General features: G+C 36.6%; 1 protein-coding gene and 1 pseudogene across 1 annotated transcript; both read left to right on the top strand.

Annotated features, from left to right (window-relative positions):
* The first annotated feature begins 10,935 nt into the window (after window positions 1–10,935).
* LOC122011535 (transcription factor MYB61-like) lies at window positions 10,936–12,326 on the top strand. The gene is made up of 3 exons (XM_042567923.1): window positions 10,936–11,164; window positions 11,247–11,376; window positions 11,464–12,326. Exons 1-3 carry the CDS (start codon window positions 11,032–11,034, stop codon window positions 12,044–12,046), a joined length of 846 nt encoding a protein of 281 aa, XP_042423857.1. The 5' UTR covers window positions 10,936–11,031; the 3' UTR covers window positions 12,047–12,326.
* Window positions 12,327–13,089: 763 nt separating this feature from the next.
* LOC122013046 lies at window positions 13,090–13,264 on the top strand (annotated as a pseudogene).
* The last annotated feature ends 5,838 nt before the right edge of the window (window positions 13,265–19,102 follow it).

The following is a 19,102-nucleotide window of genomic DNA, read 5'->3' as shown; positions in this document are numbered from 1 at the left end:
GTATGGTCAATAACATATTATCCAAAACAGCCTTCATTTCTTGAAGCATCATAACATCACAGCCATGATCTACAACAAGATTTATAATAGATTGTCATTTCACTTTCACCAATATATAAAGCCTCTAATATTCCAAAAGAGATTAATCTAAATTTTTCTATCATCGCAACAATAATACTTAATTTAGAACACGAATATAAGAACTTGACTAAGGATCAAAGCCATCTTGATCATCACTACTTGTGTCATTGTTGCATCATTAATAAACCCAACTACTTCACAGATAAAGATAGCAGCAATTAATGCATCATCCTTTTTCTTCGAAAGCACTAGCTACCTCCAAGAAGAAATTACACATTCACAGATCTAGCCAATAGAATAGACATTTGTTCCCTATCCTTAGATCAAAGGTTAACCCCCTATGTACAAAATATATATAGCATTCTCCATAATTGTTCTTTAATTTGGTTTCGGGGAATTACAATAAGTTGGAACTCCACCTAAATGCCAAGCAAAAGTGAATTATTTGGCAAAGATATCAGAGATGCCACCGATTTTACTTCCCCTTTTCCAATCATCGCTAAACCCCTTAGTGGAATTACTTTTTATCTCTTGATCACTGAATTTGACGTTAAGCTCATTCATAATTGCACTATTGTCATTTTAGCATGTTTAAATAATTCTTCAACATCCCAAGTAACAATAATAATGCATGGTTGGAAAATTCAAAATGATCTCTTTTGCATCCTTAACATCTTCCATATAATTATTGTTGCAATATCTTAAAGTGGCTCTAAATGTTAATAATCATAGCTTTGTGGGGTGCCCCTAAGTGATTAAACAATTGAAGCCTCCATTCGTAGCATGCATGTGTGAGACAAGATGAGGTTCATGTGATTTATGATTCCTTGGTGTTGTATTTATCCATCATATTATAGACCTAAAGATTTTAAAACAAATTTAGGTCTCAAATCTACCTAACCACCTCAAAAGGCCTATACATCCTTTTTACCTAGATAATTAATATTAAATTTGTTACTTTAAGTTAATTCCTTTTTTCATCGTGCAAATTGTTGAACAAAATCTTTGCTACATGCCCATGTATAATGAGCTTATATATTACTACTCATTAAGCTTAGAAAATTGTCTTTCGCTTTAATCCTTCATGTCTTATGTGTTGGGAGATAGTTGGTGCAATTATCCTTGGATCAAGGTTGACCAGTTTGACTAAGCTCGAGTGAATTCAAGATTCAGTTTCGATATTTTGACAATATATTTGGAAAATATCTGAAAGAGGTCAAGCAGGTCAAGGTTGATCGGATGCTTGATAATATTGTAAGTATCTCATGGTAGTTTTGATGTGATCAACCAAGTCAAGTTAGGTCTTGTTATTTTTTAATGTCTCGTGTCTAAATGCCCTGGAACTTAGGAGCACAAGAAGGTGAGCAAAAGACGCAGCTAACGAAAAGGACGGTATGGGAGAGAGTCAACGAGCTTGGTGCGTCTGAGGTATGAAGCACTGCAAAAGAGAACGCTAGCGAACGAGAAGGAAGTGCGTGGCATTTCTGAAAGACTAGAAGCCGAAACGGAAGGTTGCTTGAGAAGACCGGAAAAAAAATTAAGATGAGCTATATTCTGGATGGTCGAAATCACCCAAGCGAACGGAGCCGGAACGAAAGACCCAGACAGAAAGTCAACTTGGTGTTGACCGTTGTCTAGGCGCCTGGAGCTACTCCGAGCGCTTGGACTAGTTTTGTCCAGCCGAGGCACCTTGGCGAGGCACCTCTATACGAAGGTGGTCCGAGCGCCCGAAGTTGTTCTAGGCACCCGGACCAGATAAAATATTATCTTTCGCCTGTTGCGTAGCCATTGTGATGTGAATTAAATTCTATCCACACTCAGGCACCCGGAGCCCTTTCAGGTGCCCGGACCGTGCCACGTCAGCAACGGTCAATTTCGACTAATTGACTATAAATAGAGCCATGATCTTCTCATTTCATTACAACACACTTGGTACTTCAAGTCCTATTCAGTTCTTCATTTCTGAACGTCACTTTCATGTACGAGACTTCTCTGATTCCGATATTTTGTTCGAGAAGGAGATTTTTCTGTTGAGCTTACTTTCCTTGAAGTAGCAGTCCTCTAATTGTCAATTAAGTAATCGTTGCTTATCTCGTACTTATTTTTCTTTCATCCTATTTAATTAAGTGTGTAATTATGTTGAGCCTGATCGAGTTGAGAAAGGTGTTTGTTTTAAATTATAAAAGAAAATTTGCCCCCCACTTGTCGGCCTCAAGGGACCTATAAGTGGTATCAGAGCTCAACCACTTCAAAAGGACTAACCATCTACCGAAGCACAAAAGACGATGGTCGGACCAAGCATCTGTCTGCCTAAGTTCGAGGGTGAGTTCGCGATTTGGAAAAAGAAAATAGAGGTATTCTTCAAAACTAACTTTGAATATTAATAATAATAAAGTATAGTTTTGTAGCACCGAAAGATCAGTAAGAGAAAGACAAAAAAGAACATCAATAGATAAAAAAGGAGCAAGCCTACTTCTTAGCAAATGACAAGGTAGGATTCCATTTGTTGAGCGTTTTACTACCATAAAAAGTTAATCGGATTGAAGCCTACGAGTCAGCCAAAGAGCTCTGGGATAAATTCTTGGGACTACACGAAGGACCTCGGATGCAAAACTCATGAGACAATACTTGCTCCAAAACCATATCAGCAACCCCTAGTTAGAAGAAGGCGAAACAGTCGCACACCTCCACTCGAGAATTAAAAAACTCATCACCGAACTCACGAATCTTGGAGAAAAGGTAACCAACTGAGATTCACTAAGGTACGCATTTAACACTTTTCCTAGGACTCCCGAATGGGCAACCCTAGTAGATGCATATTTCGTCTTTAGGGGCTTAGAGGTAAGTAATTTAGAAGAATTATTCTCTACTTTTAAAATTCATGAGTCTAGATGCGCAGATCTAAAGAAGTCGAAGTGCCATATTACCTTGAAGGTAAAAATGGATGAACCAGAATCTGACACTTCTCTCGATGATAACGAAACGACATTCATGGTAAGGAAGTTCAAAAGTTTTTTTAAAGTTAATAAGTTTAATCAAGTGCAGGCTAAAAGAAGAAAAGAAAAGTGAGGTGCTATCATTGCAATGAAGAATGATACGTCAAAGACAACTGTCCAAAACTGAAGAACAAGGACAAGGATAAAGACAAAAGAGCGACCCAGAAGAAGCACAAGAATCTAAAAGTGACATAGGATGAAGCATCGTCATCAAATTCGGGCGTCGTAGCCTATATCGGACTTCCATTGATGACAAGTCACCAAGAAGACGACAAAACAAGTTCATCAGAGATGAACATCGAGAGCATCAATGAAGGGGAAGTAATGTCAAAAGAAAGCAACTCTATAGGGGGAGCATCAGATAATGAAATCGACAAGGTAAATCATCTATGATCTCTACCTCCTGATAAGTTATTTAAATTTATAAAAATATTATCAAAAAATTCTTATAAATTAGAAATTAAAAATGAAAATTTTAAAAAGGAAAATGAAGAATTAAAAATAACCTTAGCAACATCTTATCAATTAGAAGATTTCGACAAGATAAAAATAAAAACTTAAAAGTAGAAATAGAAAATTTAAAAAATTATGTATGCTCACATGTTCAACAAATTAAAAATTATTCAAGACTTAATTGATATTTTAGATATCATAAGGGTCAAATTAAAAAGTTATCATCAAAATATATCCATAGAAAGTTTTTGATTAATTGGGTTGGAAGAAACCTATATTGAATTTCAAAATCGTATTTAAATTAAATTTTTATAAATGTCATACTTTTAAATTGATTTAATTTTTGTTGTTTATTTAGAATTATCTAAATAAATTTTTTCATATAATTTTTGTTCGAAATTAACTAGATATTAATTTTTAAAAAAGATAATTTTATTTCTTAACTGTAGAAAAATTTTCAACATTTTTTACCATTGTATTAATTCTTATAAATTTATTTAAAAATCATATTCTTCAATTTAAAAATATTTTGTAGTGCTATTTTTTTCAAAATTTATTTTTCTATAAAAATTTATCATATTCTCTATCCAACGAAATTTTTTAAAATTGTTTTAACTGTTATTAAATTTTCTATGAATTATTTATCCGAATACTAATTTTTTATTTTAAAAATTCTCAAATATTGAATTTTTAAAAATTTATTTTTTTTGTTAAAATACTTGCTCTATTACATTCTCAAAAAAAATTTTATGATTTTTTTTACTTAGAAACTACTTTTAAGTATTTTTTAAAAAAATATAACTTTATGTAGAAAATATTTTATTTCTTCTTAAATTAATTTTATAATTTTGTTAAAATTTTATCACAACTTTGATTATGTCTATTTAATAGTTATAAAATTTTCAGATTTTTTTGTACATTTAGAAATAACTGTAAAATTATTTTTCTCATAATTCACAAAATTTTAGATTATTCAAAAATTTAAATTTTTTAAATGTTAGTAAATTTTCTGCTTAGATAATAATTCAGATTTATTTTCAAATTATTTTTCCTATTTTTAATGTGATGAAAGGGGAAAATCTAGAGATTAAGTCTAAGGGATGGTACATTCATTTTAAATGTTATGAATTTTAAATTATGTACTTGCTACATTTACTGTTATTTGTTTTTAGTTAACCTAACTTAATTTGGTTTGCTCATATCAAAAAAAGGGAGATTATAAGTATCTCGTGGTAGTTTTGATGTGATCAACCAAGTCAAGTTAGGTCATGTTATTTTTTGATGCCTTGTGTTTAAGTGTATAGGAACTTAGGAGCATAGGAAGGTGAGCAAAAGACGCAGTTAAGAAGAAGGACAGCATGAGAGAGAGTCGATGGGCTCGGTGTGTCCGAGGGACGAGACACTACGGAAGAGTACGCCGGTGGATGAGAAAAAAGAACGCGACATTTCCGAGGGACGAGAAGTCGGAGCCGAAGATTGCTTGAGAAAGCAAGAATAAGGGTTCGGGTGAGCCCTATTCTGAATGATTGAAATCACTCAAGCGAGTGGAGCTGGAGTGAAAGACTAGGACAAAAAGTCAACTTGGTATTAACTGTGGTCCGAGCGCCCGGAATTACTTTGAGCACCTAGACCGATTTTGTCCAACTGGGGCACCTTGGTGAGGTGCCCTTGTGCGAAGGCGGTTCGGGCTAGGGGTATAAACGAATCGAGCCGGCTCGTGAGGTTTTTGAGCCAGCTCGAAAAATATTTGATTCGTATTTGAATTTATCAAATTCAAGCCGAACTCGAACATGTTCAAACTTTTTTTCAAACTAAACTCGAGCCTAAATTATATTATTCGAATGTTCACGAGCCGCTTGCGAGTCTTCATATTTTATTAATATAATTTAAATATATATTAAATAAATAAATTTTGAGCCTTTCGAGTAGCTATTTTCGAGCAATAATTTAAATAGTTTGTGAACATGTTCAAATCTTTCGAGCCAAACTCAAACTCAAGCCCTAATTCGAACCAAACTCGAACCAAAAATTTTGAATTTTTTGAGCTTTGAATCGAGCTCGAACTCGAATATACCTATTTCAAGCCAAATTTAAGCCTTAGATTTTTCTGTATATTCGGTTCGATTCAATTTGTTTGCACCCCTAGTCCGAGCGTCCGAGTTGTTCCAGGGACCCAGACCAGATAAAATATTATCTTTGGCCTGTTTGTAGTTGTTGTGACATGGATAAACTTTTATCCACACATAGGAGCCCAGAGCCCTTCCAAGCGCTTGGATCGTGCCACATCAATAACAATCAGTTTCAACCAGTGGGCTATAAATATAGCCCTGATCTTCTCCTTTCAGTACAACACACTTGGTACTTCAAGTTCTATTCAGTTCTTCATTTCTGAGTGTCAGTTTCATGTACGAGGCTTCTCTACCTCCGATGTTTTATTCGAGAAGGAGATTTTTCTACTGAGCTTACTTTTCTTGGAGTAGCAATCCTCTGATTACCAACCAAGTAAATCATTGTCTATCTCATACTTATTTTTCTTTCATCCTGTTTAATTAAGTGTGTAATTGTGTTGAACCCGATCGAGTTGAAAAAGGTGTTTGCAGGGCAATTCACCCCACTCTTGTCGACCTCAAGGGACCTACAGATATGTGAGAGGAAAGTCAAGTAGGTCGTGTAGGACCGGATACTTGACTGGCAAAGTCCTAACTCAAGGGTTAGGAAAGGATAAAATGTTAACTGGAGGTTAGGCAAGGTAAAGTCCTAACTGAAGGTTAGACATAAGTAAAGTCCTAACTCGGAGGTTAGGCAAGGTAAAGTCCTAACCCGAGGGTTAGGCAAGGGAAAGTCCAAGTGGGTCAAGGAAGACCTCACATTGGCAAAGGGAAGTCCTAACTACGGTTAGGCAAAGGAAAGTCCAAGTGAGTCAAGGAGGACCGTACATTGGCAAAGGGAAGTCCTAATTGCGGTTAGGCAAAGGAAAATCCAAGTGGGTCAAGGAGGACCGCACGTTGGCCAAGGGAAGTCCTAACTGTGGTTAAGCAGAGAAAAGTCTAAGTAGGTCAAGAAGGACCACACGTTGATAAGACGAAAGTCCTAACAGTGGTTAGGCAAAAGGAAAATCTAAGTGGGTCAAAGAGGACCGCATTTAGTGATTGGAAGTCCAACGGAAAGTTAGCACAAGATGGAAAGTCTAAGTAGATCAAAGGTTAACTGGACACTTCCCAACAAGTCACGATTGATTGGATGTTGGGTAAGAGAACCCTAGATTCGGGGGTTAAGTGAGTTATGATTGGGCAATCGATTGGGTCAAAGTCATTCGATCAGGTGATCGATTGGGGGTTGTTCTCGCTAGAATAGAGAGGTGCTGAATCGATTAGCTAATCAATTTAACCCTCTTCAATCGATTGGGTAATCGATCGAAATGAGGTTTTTCATGAAACATAATGTTTTACTATGCTAAATCGGTTGGGAAAGTACTCAATCGATTGGGAGAAGCTCGTGATAAACAATGGACTTTTGAATTGATCAAGTGATTGATTGGGAGAAGTTTGCGAGCAAATAGTGAGTTTCTGAATCGATTGGGTGATCGATTAAAAAGCCTCGTAATTGATTGGCTAATCAATTGAGAGAAGAAGAAAAGATCCATTACAAGATTTGGACAACTGGATTTGCTTGGATCTGACATGACAATCGATTCGGGGTAAGATCAATCAATTGGAAACCCTAATCCGCGAGATTTAAAAGTGTTCAAAGATTCAAATCATTACGTCTTCTCCGCACTTCATTGTTGGTTCTTAGACGATTCAGAGTGAAGTGTTGTCACACTTCTGAGTTTACAAGAGGTATATCCAATTAAGAAGAAAGCATGTAAGATTTTCATTGTATTTGTGTACTCATTTCCTTATTTTTGTTATATTTATTTACTGTGAGCTTGTACGAGATTTCTCTATCTCCATATTGTTTCTGAGAATGAGTGATTTTTTTAGTGAAATGTGTGATGCACTATATGGATCCTTAAATTAGTCATCTCAAGAAGATAAATATTAAATAAATCCTAATATTAACATTACTTTAAATTTTTCTATTTTAACAAATCAATAAGGCAAAGATATTGGAATTAATCATCCCGTCCGCTAATTCCTAGAGTGTCCATATTATATTATGGATACTATATTTTTTTTAATTTGCATGACTATTGTGGCATTTTATTTGAGACCTTAAATTTGAGTGTGAAGCCTTATTTAGCCATGAAGATTATTTTCAATTTTAATTTTTAGAAATAAAAAATAAAGTTAAATATATATTTATTATTTACCTTTTTTATACTAAAAGGTTAATATTTGTTTTTTTAGAAAATAAAAATGGAAGAAAAAAAATCTAGTCCCTAAAGGAAGGTAATGGGCCTCATTTGTAAGTGTACGCAACTACATTGTTAATGGGCCAAATTTATATGGGCTATGGCCTTCGACCTTTTCACCATGTTGACTTTTAACCTAAATGGGTGGATGTAAAACAAAAAATGTAAATAAACTAATTCCTTGGATAGGTATAATTAAGAGATTAAAATAAAAACTAAAAATTTGTATATGAAGCTTCATAATTTAATTATGTATATATATATATATATATATATATATATATATATATATATATATATATATATTATTTTTCTTCGTATTATCTAAGTGATTAAATTTAAAATATTTTTTTACTAAAACATTTAAATTAAAAGACTTCAATAAAATAATGTCTTTAATTTGTTGATCATCAACTGCAATTTCATTGGAGTGGATGGTAGGTAGTAAGAGCCTCCTCTGCAAAGTCGATTGTCATATCGATCAAATTAGCTAGCTTTAACATAGTTATGATAATAATTATAAAGTTGTAGAAGTATCTTTTGGCAAAAGATGATTCAATGAATAACCAACATAAAGTGAGAAGCATATTCAAGAAATGATTAATGGGGCATGAAAGTCCTAATTCATTCCAATTGAAGTAAGAAGCTCAAGTCATTTTAATTAATGATGAATTAATTAATTAAAATAGGACGATTGCGATGATGCATGTAGGGCTTGAATTAATAAGCAAGCGAGGGACGTCTCATCTGTCCCGGACTATGTTGGTTTAACCACCCCCAAAACCTTGTGTGTCAATTAATGGCACCGATCGATCGAAGGAACACACAATGCACTATGCCCTAATTAGCTTGCTCCTCCCCAAAGCTATCTGCTAATCATTTCGCTTCCTTTTTTCTCAGATTTGATCCATTCTTGTCAGTACACAGGCCTTTGCTATGCATCCAAGCAAAACTGACTGACTTCGCCTGCCTAGCCTCCTCCCACTCCCAATCAATCAAACGTAATTTGACTGCATCGCACTATGCGCTGCATGCGTGCCGAGTCAGTGCGAGAGCCAATGCCCCTCCTGCCCCATATGGTTGGTGAGCATGACATTCTCTGTACAGGATTTTGCTGGTCCACCAGGCGCAATCTAAGTGTTCGACAAAATGCGGGAGAGGGACGATGCCCTGAGGCAGACAGCGGAACTTCGCCCCCGACGACGTGAACGACGACGTCGACTTCATCAACAGCTGACAGCAACCGTCGTCTTCTCTAGCTAGCTATACCTGCCACATACTGTTAAAAGTGTTGGGATCGTCGAGGTATTAATTTGAGGGATTAATTAATGAGACTTGCTTACTTAACCAGATTGTTGAGGCGATCGATCGAGAGAGAGAGAGAGAGAGAAACAAATTGATGAGGTACCAGACTGTGAAAGCTCCCTCTATCTTTTTGTCAAAACCGCAAGGCCCGTGCGGTGAAATGGACTTGCGTTTTAGTGCGCCATATGATGTGTGTGCATATCGTTTAATTTGGAACCTGCCTGTGCTGGAAGATGGATGATTAATGATTTAATTCTTCATCTGACTCACCAACTTATTGATTGATTTTTTTTTAATCGAGTTGGTCAAAATATGTATGATTAGTGTTCCAATAAGAAATGCAGAAGAAAACAAAACATGAATAACAAATTTGACTTTAAATTCTCAGTTCAATTTGTTTAATGGAAACCTTGACAGATTGTAGTTTAAATGAATTATATGAGTCAGTATATGTAGTTAAGAATGATTCTTAATTTCCTTACATTTTTTTCCCGGATAAAGAAAAGATTTCCTACAATGCACGTTAGCTCTTCCTCTATATTTGTTTGATTTTTTTTTTCTTTTTCTTTTTGAGTGCTTAAGTAATTAATAAGCATGAAGCAGCTGGAAGAGAGATTCAAACAATTATTATTTGTGACTGAGAAGACAGACAGGTAAACAGGAGGCATAGAAGTGTCAATTAATGTACGTCAATTTTGTACTTGGATTTCTTAAATTAATGGCTTAGTTGGTTCATTTAAATTCTAAGTTGTAAAGACAGTAAAATTAAATGATGAGTAGCATCACTTTTAATCTAAATACAAAATAAAATAGAAGATTAATTCTCATTTTTAAATTAAATGAGAAGAAAGTAGGAAGAGAAAACTCTAAAAACAAAAAAGAAACTTACCGTTTACCAAAACTAAAAATTTTATTAATAATAGAGGATTAATTCTCATACAATTAAACATGTGTTTATATGGACTTTAAACCTAAGATTAAAATTATAATTGGAGAATACTTATAATTCTCAAAAGTTATATGCGTTTAAAATTTAAATTCATCATGCATCAATTATTTAGCCTAGTTTATACTTATAATTAATTGGAGAATACTTTCACACTGTTAGAGTGATACATTTTTTTTTCCTTCTTAAAAAATATTTTTTATAACTAGATGCAGTTAGCATGTAGCACTACCAACATTGCATGATATGATGTCATCACTAGGAGTGATTCCACTAGCTATGGAACCAATATTGAAAACAAATATGAAATTGGTCCTTGGCTCATCATTTGAAAATGCAGCCAAAAGTTCAAAATGACAGTGGATGGGCTCATAGATGATGATATTGTTAACCAAAGCCATGCATATATAGTTTGAGTGCATTCAAAGTCATAACCAATTAATTTAACAAGCTAAGACAATATATGCGCATATTATATGTGTGTATTTAATTATTTAATCACTTATGTTACCTGTTTTATGTTGATGTATCACTGAAACATGCCGCATACTCACTCACACCGGCCACCGGCAAGAGCTTGTGGAAAACTACTCCTGTTTTAGAGAATCGGAAGTGTCTGATGCAGTGTCGTTTTAGGGTTAGATATAAAGCAAAGGGGAGGGCCGGAATTAAGGGGCCCAATTGGTGCACTTGTCGTTGTAATTAACAGCGACGCTTACACATTGAGAGAGCTACTGTACCTCTTACGGCATTAATTGTTATATATATAGCTGGCTCGAGCTTTAATTCTCTCCGACCACCGGCCGGCGATCGATCGACGGGGTGTTCTGGTTTATTAATTAATTATAGGGTGAATCATCTGTCGAGATATAGTTACGTAATTTTTGGTTAATGTGATGGGGCACCACTCTTGCTGCAACCAACAGAAGGTGAAGAGAGGCTTGTGGTCGCCCGAGGAAGACGAGAAGCTGATCAGGTACATCACCGCCCATGGCTACGGCTGCTGGAGCGAGGTCCCTGAGAAAGCCGGTGAGTGCGCGCGCGCGCTTTGATTCATATCGATCGCATGCATTAATGCCGTTAATTGGACATAGCATATTTTAATGTACAGGTCTTCAGAGATGTGGGAAGAGTTGCCGGTTGAGGTGGATCAATTACTTGAGACCCGACATCCGGCGAGGGCGGTTCACGCCGGAGGAAGAGAAGCTGATCATCAGCCTCCATGAGATCGTCGGAAACAGGTCCGATGAGCAGTGATCTATGTTCGTGTTCAAAGAGCTTTAATTTCGTGCGTTGACTTAACTGTCGATTGGTGGTTTCGATTGTAGATGGGCTCACATTGCGAGCCACTTGCCGGGGAGAACGGACAACGAGATCAAGAACTACTGGAACTCGTGGATCAAAAAGAAGATCCACAAATCGACCATGAACGTGAGCAAATCGGCTCAGAGTTCGATATCCGGGTACGACCACGTCCAGCCCCTCTTCGCCTCCTCGGACCAACTCGACGCCATGCTCTTCGTCCCTCCCCCTCCTCTTCCTCCTTCGCCTCTCTTCATGTTCGATGTCGGCGCCGGGGATACCGCGACCGCCGCCTACGGATCGTCCTCGCGCAGCAGCGCCTGCACCATGTGGAACCCGTGCTCGCAGGACCAGGCAAGCATTGTCAATGCAATGGCGGCGCCGCCCTTTCTCGCATTCGGCGCGTGCATGGACTCCAGCAACTTCGCGGCGCTGGTCGACGACTGCATGGAGAGCAACATCGGCGACGCGAGCAGCGAGTGGTCGTCCAGCCCGTTGATCTGGGAGCAAATCCAAGGCGCTGCCATTAACCTCGACATCATTAACGCCGCCGGCGATCATCATCAGCCTCATCAAGCTCCGTCCAACATCGACGACATGTTCACTTGACTCAAATCTGACGGTAATTAATTAAGTTGGTGGAGGTTATTTAATTATGGTGTATTATTTGGGTGTTGACGTGTTGTGTAATTGTATAGCGTGCATGTGTGCGAGCATAATTGATTTTTCTTTTCTTTTACAAAAGAAAAATCTTGTTGAATTGTATCAATCACCCGGACTTTGCTTGCAGAAATTGCCATATGACAATGTTGGACGTAAATGATCCAACGGGAAAAGTTTGTAGTTATTGTTGCGGTTCTCGAGTCGTCGATCGTGAATGATTGGTGGATTAATTTAGAAGGCTACTTTTTTCTTAGTTTGTCTTTTTATTATGATATATATACTTTTGATTTAAAAGTTAATAAGAAGATTGCAGAATACTCTGTCTCGACTTGGAGAAATAACAGATAGTACTACTTTTCAGCAATTCATGATGAGTGAGTTTGGCACAAAACTGGGATGGAGGGGCCTGCAAAGAATCTAATTTTTTATTGTGAAGGCTCGTTTTCATGCAGTTGGATCTAAGAAAATGTGTGTGATTCAATCCAAACTGTTAACTTTAATCTGATATATACTTTAGAAAGGAACCTTCGTAGCCCCTAGGATTTGGTGTGATGGTAAATAGACTGATTACTTTCCCAAACAATGAGAGTTTGTTTCTCACACAGTTCAAATAAACATGGCATTCGAATCATGCACTCGTGGTACTAAGCCGTCCACCGTGACCCATATGCACTTTCCAAATTTATCCGATGATCAATGAAAAATTTTAGTTGGGCACTACCTTCCAATGAATGATTTATATTACTATTTTATTACGAATTTAGACTATTAACTAATTTTGATTAAATCTAAAATTAAATTAGGTTGCCGTCCTTTTTTCTTTTCACACTGAAAATAACTTTAAAGTTTATTAATAATTTTATCTGATTATTTTATATAAAAAATATATACTACTATAATTCTCTTTAGTCTCACATCTTAGGATGATTAACATCACGAGTAGGGAAACTTCAATAAATATCTTAGACCGGCAATATTAAAAAACATATATTTCTCTGCCTTTTGGTTAAGATCAAATGTAGTATTTGTTTTTATCAGTTTAATATTTGGTATAAAAAATTAAATTAATTTTTTATAAGGGAGAGTCTGTTACAGTAGTTTACTGCTCGAGTTCTCAAGCATCATCCTTGTATTGCACTACTGCATGAACCTGGCACACTCTTACCAAGTCCAATTTATGGACATGAGGTACTAATTTATGCATATTCTTGTATTATATTATACATGCAACATGTGTACCCGATAACTAATATATATATATATATATATATATATATATATATATATATATATATATATATATATATATATATATATATATATATAATTGTTAGTCTATACACTTATGCGTGCGTAACTTTGTGGGCGACTAAATGAACTTGGGGCGTCCAAAAGTGATTCGGACACCCCAAGTTCACTCAATTGCCCACAAAGTCTAAAACTCCTATTTAAATTGCAAATATGGTAGCCATTGGTATTCGCGAGATAGACACTAAACTTAAGTATATAATGTATTTTTGATATATTATTAATCATCCATTTCTCTTTTTTTTTTTTTAACACAAGTATTGACCTTAATCAAATTGGTACTTTGTAGTGAGCTAGTAAGACACGTTAGAGTTCTCATTTTGAGTCGATTTGCAATATGATAGATATATACAAATTAGTAATTGTTGTGCTTGAGCACATAATGGAGGAAACATCTTTGAATTCTATATGTGAGGAAGCTACCGGTTCTTTAATTGTGCTCAGATCATTTGGTTTTATATTTATTTTATATTTGACGTACAAGATTATGAGGATAATATATTTGCTTTGTCGAGCTTTGCAAAAGAAGTCTTTAGACATATTAAATGCAATGAATCTTGTCTAAACTACAAAAGTTTTACTTTATACGTTGAGAGCAGGAGATAAAACTTTATACGTTGAGAGCAGGAGATTATGATATTCTTCTAATGATTGTGCAATCAATTTGTGAAAATAATAGTATTGAGATAATAAATATATGAATGCTTGCTATAGATCTGCTACAGAACGTTCATGCCAATAAAGAGATTCTATTACATTTGAGTGTCATTACCGTTTCAATATATTTAATGCTACAATAGATTTTCAAGTGGAAGAGGTAAATAGCAGATTCGATGATGGGGTTGTAGAAGTTCTTAGACTTAGGGCTGCTTTGGAACCTTGATACAACTTTAAGTTGTTTAATGTAGATGATATTTACAATCTTGTAGAGAAATTTTATATGAGTGATTTCAAAGGACAAGAATTACATTATTTAAGAAGCCAGTTGGAGCATTATAAGTTAGATATAATTCATCATGAAAGGTTTTATAATATGTCTATCATTTCTTAATTATGTCGATGATTAATAGAGACTAAAAAGGCAAAGTATTATCACTTAATTGACAGGCTGATTTGTCTTATTTTAATGCTTCATATTTCTATTGTAACAATGGAACGATTATTCTCAACTATGAAACTTCTTAAAACTTCTCTTTGAAATAATATGGAAGAAGAGTTCTTGGAAAATATCATGATTGTCTACATTCAAAGAGAATTTATTGCATAAATAAAATCATGACTATTAGCATAAATAAAATATACTTAGATATTCTATCTAAGTGTCCTTAATCTTTAACTAAACCTAAAATTAATCCTAGATTTACCCTCATTTTCTCAAGAAAAATATCAAACCCCAACTTGACATTTCTTTTACTCTTGATTTGTTGTGCCAAATAAAATTAAGTCCAATTCCTCAAATTTTGGCACATTTTACTCTTCCAAAGAGTACTTAATTAATCCTTATCATTTTTAAAGGTTAACAAAAACTTTGAAAATACCTCTAAGTGTCAACTTCATCAAAGTTGGGTTAACCACCCTAATCAATTTAGAGTTGACACTCTCTAAACTCACCTAGAGTGTAGAGAATATGCTCATCGGAACCCAAAATTTATTAGTGCTCCTTGGATACTTTAGGTACTCAATAGGGATAACCTCCCTAGATACCTTCCTAATGACCTTTCTAGGCTTCTTAGAAGCCTTAGCCACTTTCTATAGGTCAACTCTAGGGATAGCTTCCCTTGTGACCTTCTTGGTGACTTTCGTTGACTTCTTAGGAGTCTTAGTCACATTAATCTTTTCAAAAATACTCCTAGGGGTTAACTTCCCTTGTATTTTTGTTTTGACCACTAGATTTAGGATTGGTTCCATAGTTATATGGAACCCTATGATAAGATGTCACATCCTTCTTAACCTTAGGTTTGTATCCCCAAACTTCTACGACTATTAGATGACCCTTGTTATCCTAAACCTCAGTTATGATTATTGGACTCTTGTGTTTCATTTGTGATTTTTCTAAGGGTCCTCTCCATTTTATCAAGTCTTGACCTCAAGACTTGATTTTCTTTCCACAACTCCTCAATCTTAGATTTTTCACTAAAGTCTTAATTTTTCCTTTTCTTAGGCATATACTTAAACCCCTTAGAATTATTGCCTAATTGGTTTTCTACCCTCCTAACCCTAGGTTGAGTTGTTTTTGCATGATAAGCCACATGTTTTTCTTTAATTCTATCATGCCTTATATTTTCATGATAAATAGCATTAAAATGATATAAACTAGACCTAGCATGCTTTTTATCATGTGTCAAAGGAATTAGTTCAACAAATGATATATTGAGTTTCCTTTTAGAAGCTCCCCTTTGACTTGAGCGTCCTCCTTTGACTTTGACTGATTTCTTCCCCTTAAGACATTGACTCTGGTAATGTTCTCTTTGGTTACACAAGAAGCACATTATGTGTTCTTTGCTCTTCTTTATCATGGGGGCAGTCTCTTTGGGCTTCTCCTTGTCCTTAGGTGTCACTTGACCCTTCTTCTTGGCCAATTTGGGACACTTACTCTTATAGTGCCCATGTTCCCTATACTTAAAGCAAATGATATGACTTTTATTATTTAATATTGAAATAGTTATACCTTCTTTGCTTGTAGGGGTGGCACATGATCCTCCATTTGATTTTTTTTTATTTGTGGAGATGACACCATCTTCTTCTTCTTCATTTGATCCAGAAGTGGAAGACTCTTCTTGCTCCGGTGTCAATACATGAATCTCCCCCTCAATCCTAGAGGTGGAAGCTTCTTCATATTCATCCTCTTGCTCATTGAACAAAGAGTATGCTCCCTCTTTGCCCTTTTTATTACATTCCATTAAGGATGAAGCTTCTTGTTCTTCTCCTTTGAAAGTTAAGCATCTCTCAACTTCGGAGTCCTCTTCTTCTTGATCTTGATCCAATGAGTCGCCTTCTTTGGATTCTTCTTAGTTTGGTACAGTGGAGGGGATCTCATGGAGTTTAGCCAATTTGCTCCATAGCTCCTTGGCATTTTCAAATTCTCCTATTTGCTTCAAAATGTTGTTCGGCAATATATTGACCAATACTTTGGTCACTTTGTCATTGGCCTCGCTTCTTTGAATTTTCTCTTGGCTCCACTTGCTCTTCTTGAGAATTTTGCCTTTTGAATTTGTTAGAGCTTGGAAACCTTCCATTAGAACAAACTATTGCTCTATGTCCACCATGAAGAAATTTTTTATCCTTGATTTCCAAAGATTGAAACTTGTTGATGTGTACAGTGGAGTCACCCTCGTGTCGAATCCAAATCCATCTCGGAATTCCATTTGAAGTTGAGCCTTTGATGAAGTCTTTGGATTTGTTGAACTTTGCTTCAACTTCTTCTCCCTCTAGCTCGTTGCCCTTTCCAGCGATGATTCCGGTGAAGAGCGACCTCGCTCTGATACCACTTGTTAGGGTCGATTTGTAGCTAGAGGGGGGGGGGGTAAATAACTCGTCAAGCTTCGTTTACTTGCTTCGGTGTTGTTGATATGCAGTGGAAAGAACTCGAAATAAGACTCACAACGTTAACACGTAGATTTACTTGGTATCCACCTCAAGAAGAGGTGACTAATCCAAGGATCCACACACGATGCACTCTCCACTAAAGAAAACACTCCTTCTCGATAACTACTGAATGCGGAGAAGCCTTGTACAACCTCTCAATATAAGAATAAAGAAAAACAAGCTTATACAATAACAACTCTTACAAGATTTACAATGAGGAAACCCTAGCTTGCTTCTCCTTCTTGTGTGGAACGCCTCTTGATCTTAGAAGTGCATCAACACCTTGCTCCAAGAAGCTTCAAGAACTAGCGTAAACCTGTGAGAAATTATCGTAAGAAGTAGAGAGGAAGAAGTATCGAATCATTGCGAGAAAGATGGCTTTTTGTGCGCTTTACTTCACAACAGGCATATCCCAATTGATTGACCAATCGATTGGGGAGGCTTGAATCAATTGGCCGATCGATTCAGAGCACCTCTGTGCTTGTTGGAAACTGCCTGAATCGATCGACCGATCGATTCAAGCTTTCTCACGATCGCGCGAGAAAACCAGCCCCCGATCGATTGGCGGTGCCCAATCGATCGGCTGATCGATTGGCGGTGCCCAATCGATCGGCTGATCGATTGGGGAGGCTTATGTGCGCGCGATATAAGCTCCCAATCGATCGACCGATCGATTGGACTATTGTTTATCGCACCACTCTCCCAATCGATCGACTGATCGATTGGGCTTCGGTTCAATCGATCGACTGATCGATTGACCACCCTTAACTTGCTTAACTCAAGCTCAAGGGCCCCTATTCCAACATCCAGACAATCATGACCTATTGGAACTCTTCATGCCTAGCATCTGGTCAACCTTGACCTGTTGGGACTTGTTCACCAAGTGTCCGGTCAATCCTTTAACCCACTTGGACTTTTCTCCTTATGTTAAATGTCCGGTCAACCTTCACCCACTTGGACTTACTGTCTCATGCCAAGTGTCCGGTCCTCCATGACCCACTTGGACTTCCTTCCACCAGATGTCCAGTCACTCTTGACCCATCAAGATTTTCTTGTGCCTGGCTTCACTCACCAGGACTTTCCATCTGCCTAGCTTCACTCACTAGGCCTTTCCATCTGCCTGGCTTCACTCACCAAGACTTTCCATCAGTCTGCCTTCACTCACCAGGACTTTCACACTGCCCAGCTTCACTCATCGAGACTTTTACTTGTCTAGCTTCACTCACTAGGTCTTTTGTTGGTTGCTACTCGGAAAACCTAATGGTTCCACTGTATAAAAATTTTGTACAAAGATCTGAACCTTTTCCTAGCTACCATGTGTTCTTTTAAATTAAACTTGGATCGCCTGCGGAACTTAATACGTTTGATCCTAATTTTAATTTATTTGTTCTTTTAGGTTTAGACTTGGATCTCCTGCGGAACTTAACACGTTCGATCCAAATCACCTAGGTTATTAATTTCATTCAATATTAATTTCCAAAATTGGCTTCCAGGACTGCATGGCGAGGCACATGACCTTCTTAAATATGGGAACAACCACAACCGTCTAGACAAAGCCTTTTAAGGAAAGCTAATATTTAATTTTCTTAAATAACTTTAGGTCAACCAAAAAGAAGAATCAAATCACAAGGAAAAGAAAAATAAAAGAACACAACATCGAAAACTAATTCGAAATACTAGAATCGCATGCCTCTTGTACTTGGTATTTTTACATGAAGATAAAACTAACATGATGCGGAAAATAATATTAGTTATACCTTACTTAGTAGATAATGACCTCTTGATCTTTTACCGTATTCCTCTTCTAATCTCGGACGTTGTGTGGGCAACGATCTTCCGAGACGAGGACCACCTAGCACCTTCTTCTCCTTCCTTCAAGTTTCGGCCAAGCTCAAAGCTTCCAAAGGATGAAGATCTTTTCCACCAACCAAGCTCCAAGGGATGCAAGCTTTCTCTCCTTCTTCTCCAAGCTAAAATCCGGCCACCACTTGATCTCCAAAGAGGATGAGAGGTTCGGCCACAAGGATGGAGAGAAGAGAAAGAGAAGAGGTCGGCACACCAAGGAAGAAAAGAGGGAGAAAATAATAGAGGTTGTTCACCCTGAAGACA

Source organism: Zingiber officinale, chromosome 8A (assembly GCF_018446385.1).
Source record: "Zingiber officinale cultivar Zhangliang chromosome 8A, Zo_v1.1, whole genome shotgun sequence".
NCBI lineage: Eukaryota > Viridiplantae > Streptophyta > Magnoliopsida > Zingiberales > Zingiberaceae > Zingiber > Zingiber officinale.
The sequence above is the reverse complement of the archived record's forward strand: the minus strand, read 5'-3'. Positions and strand labels throughout refer to the sequence as shown.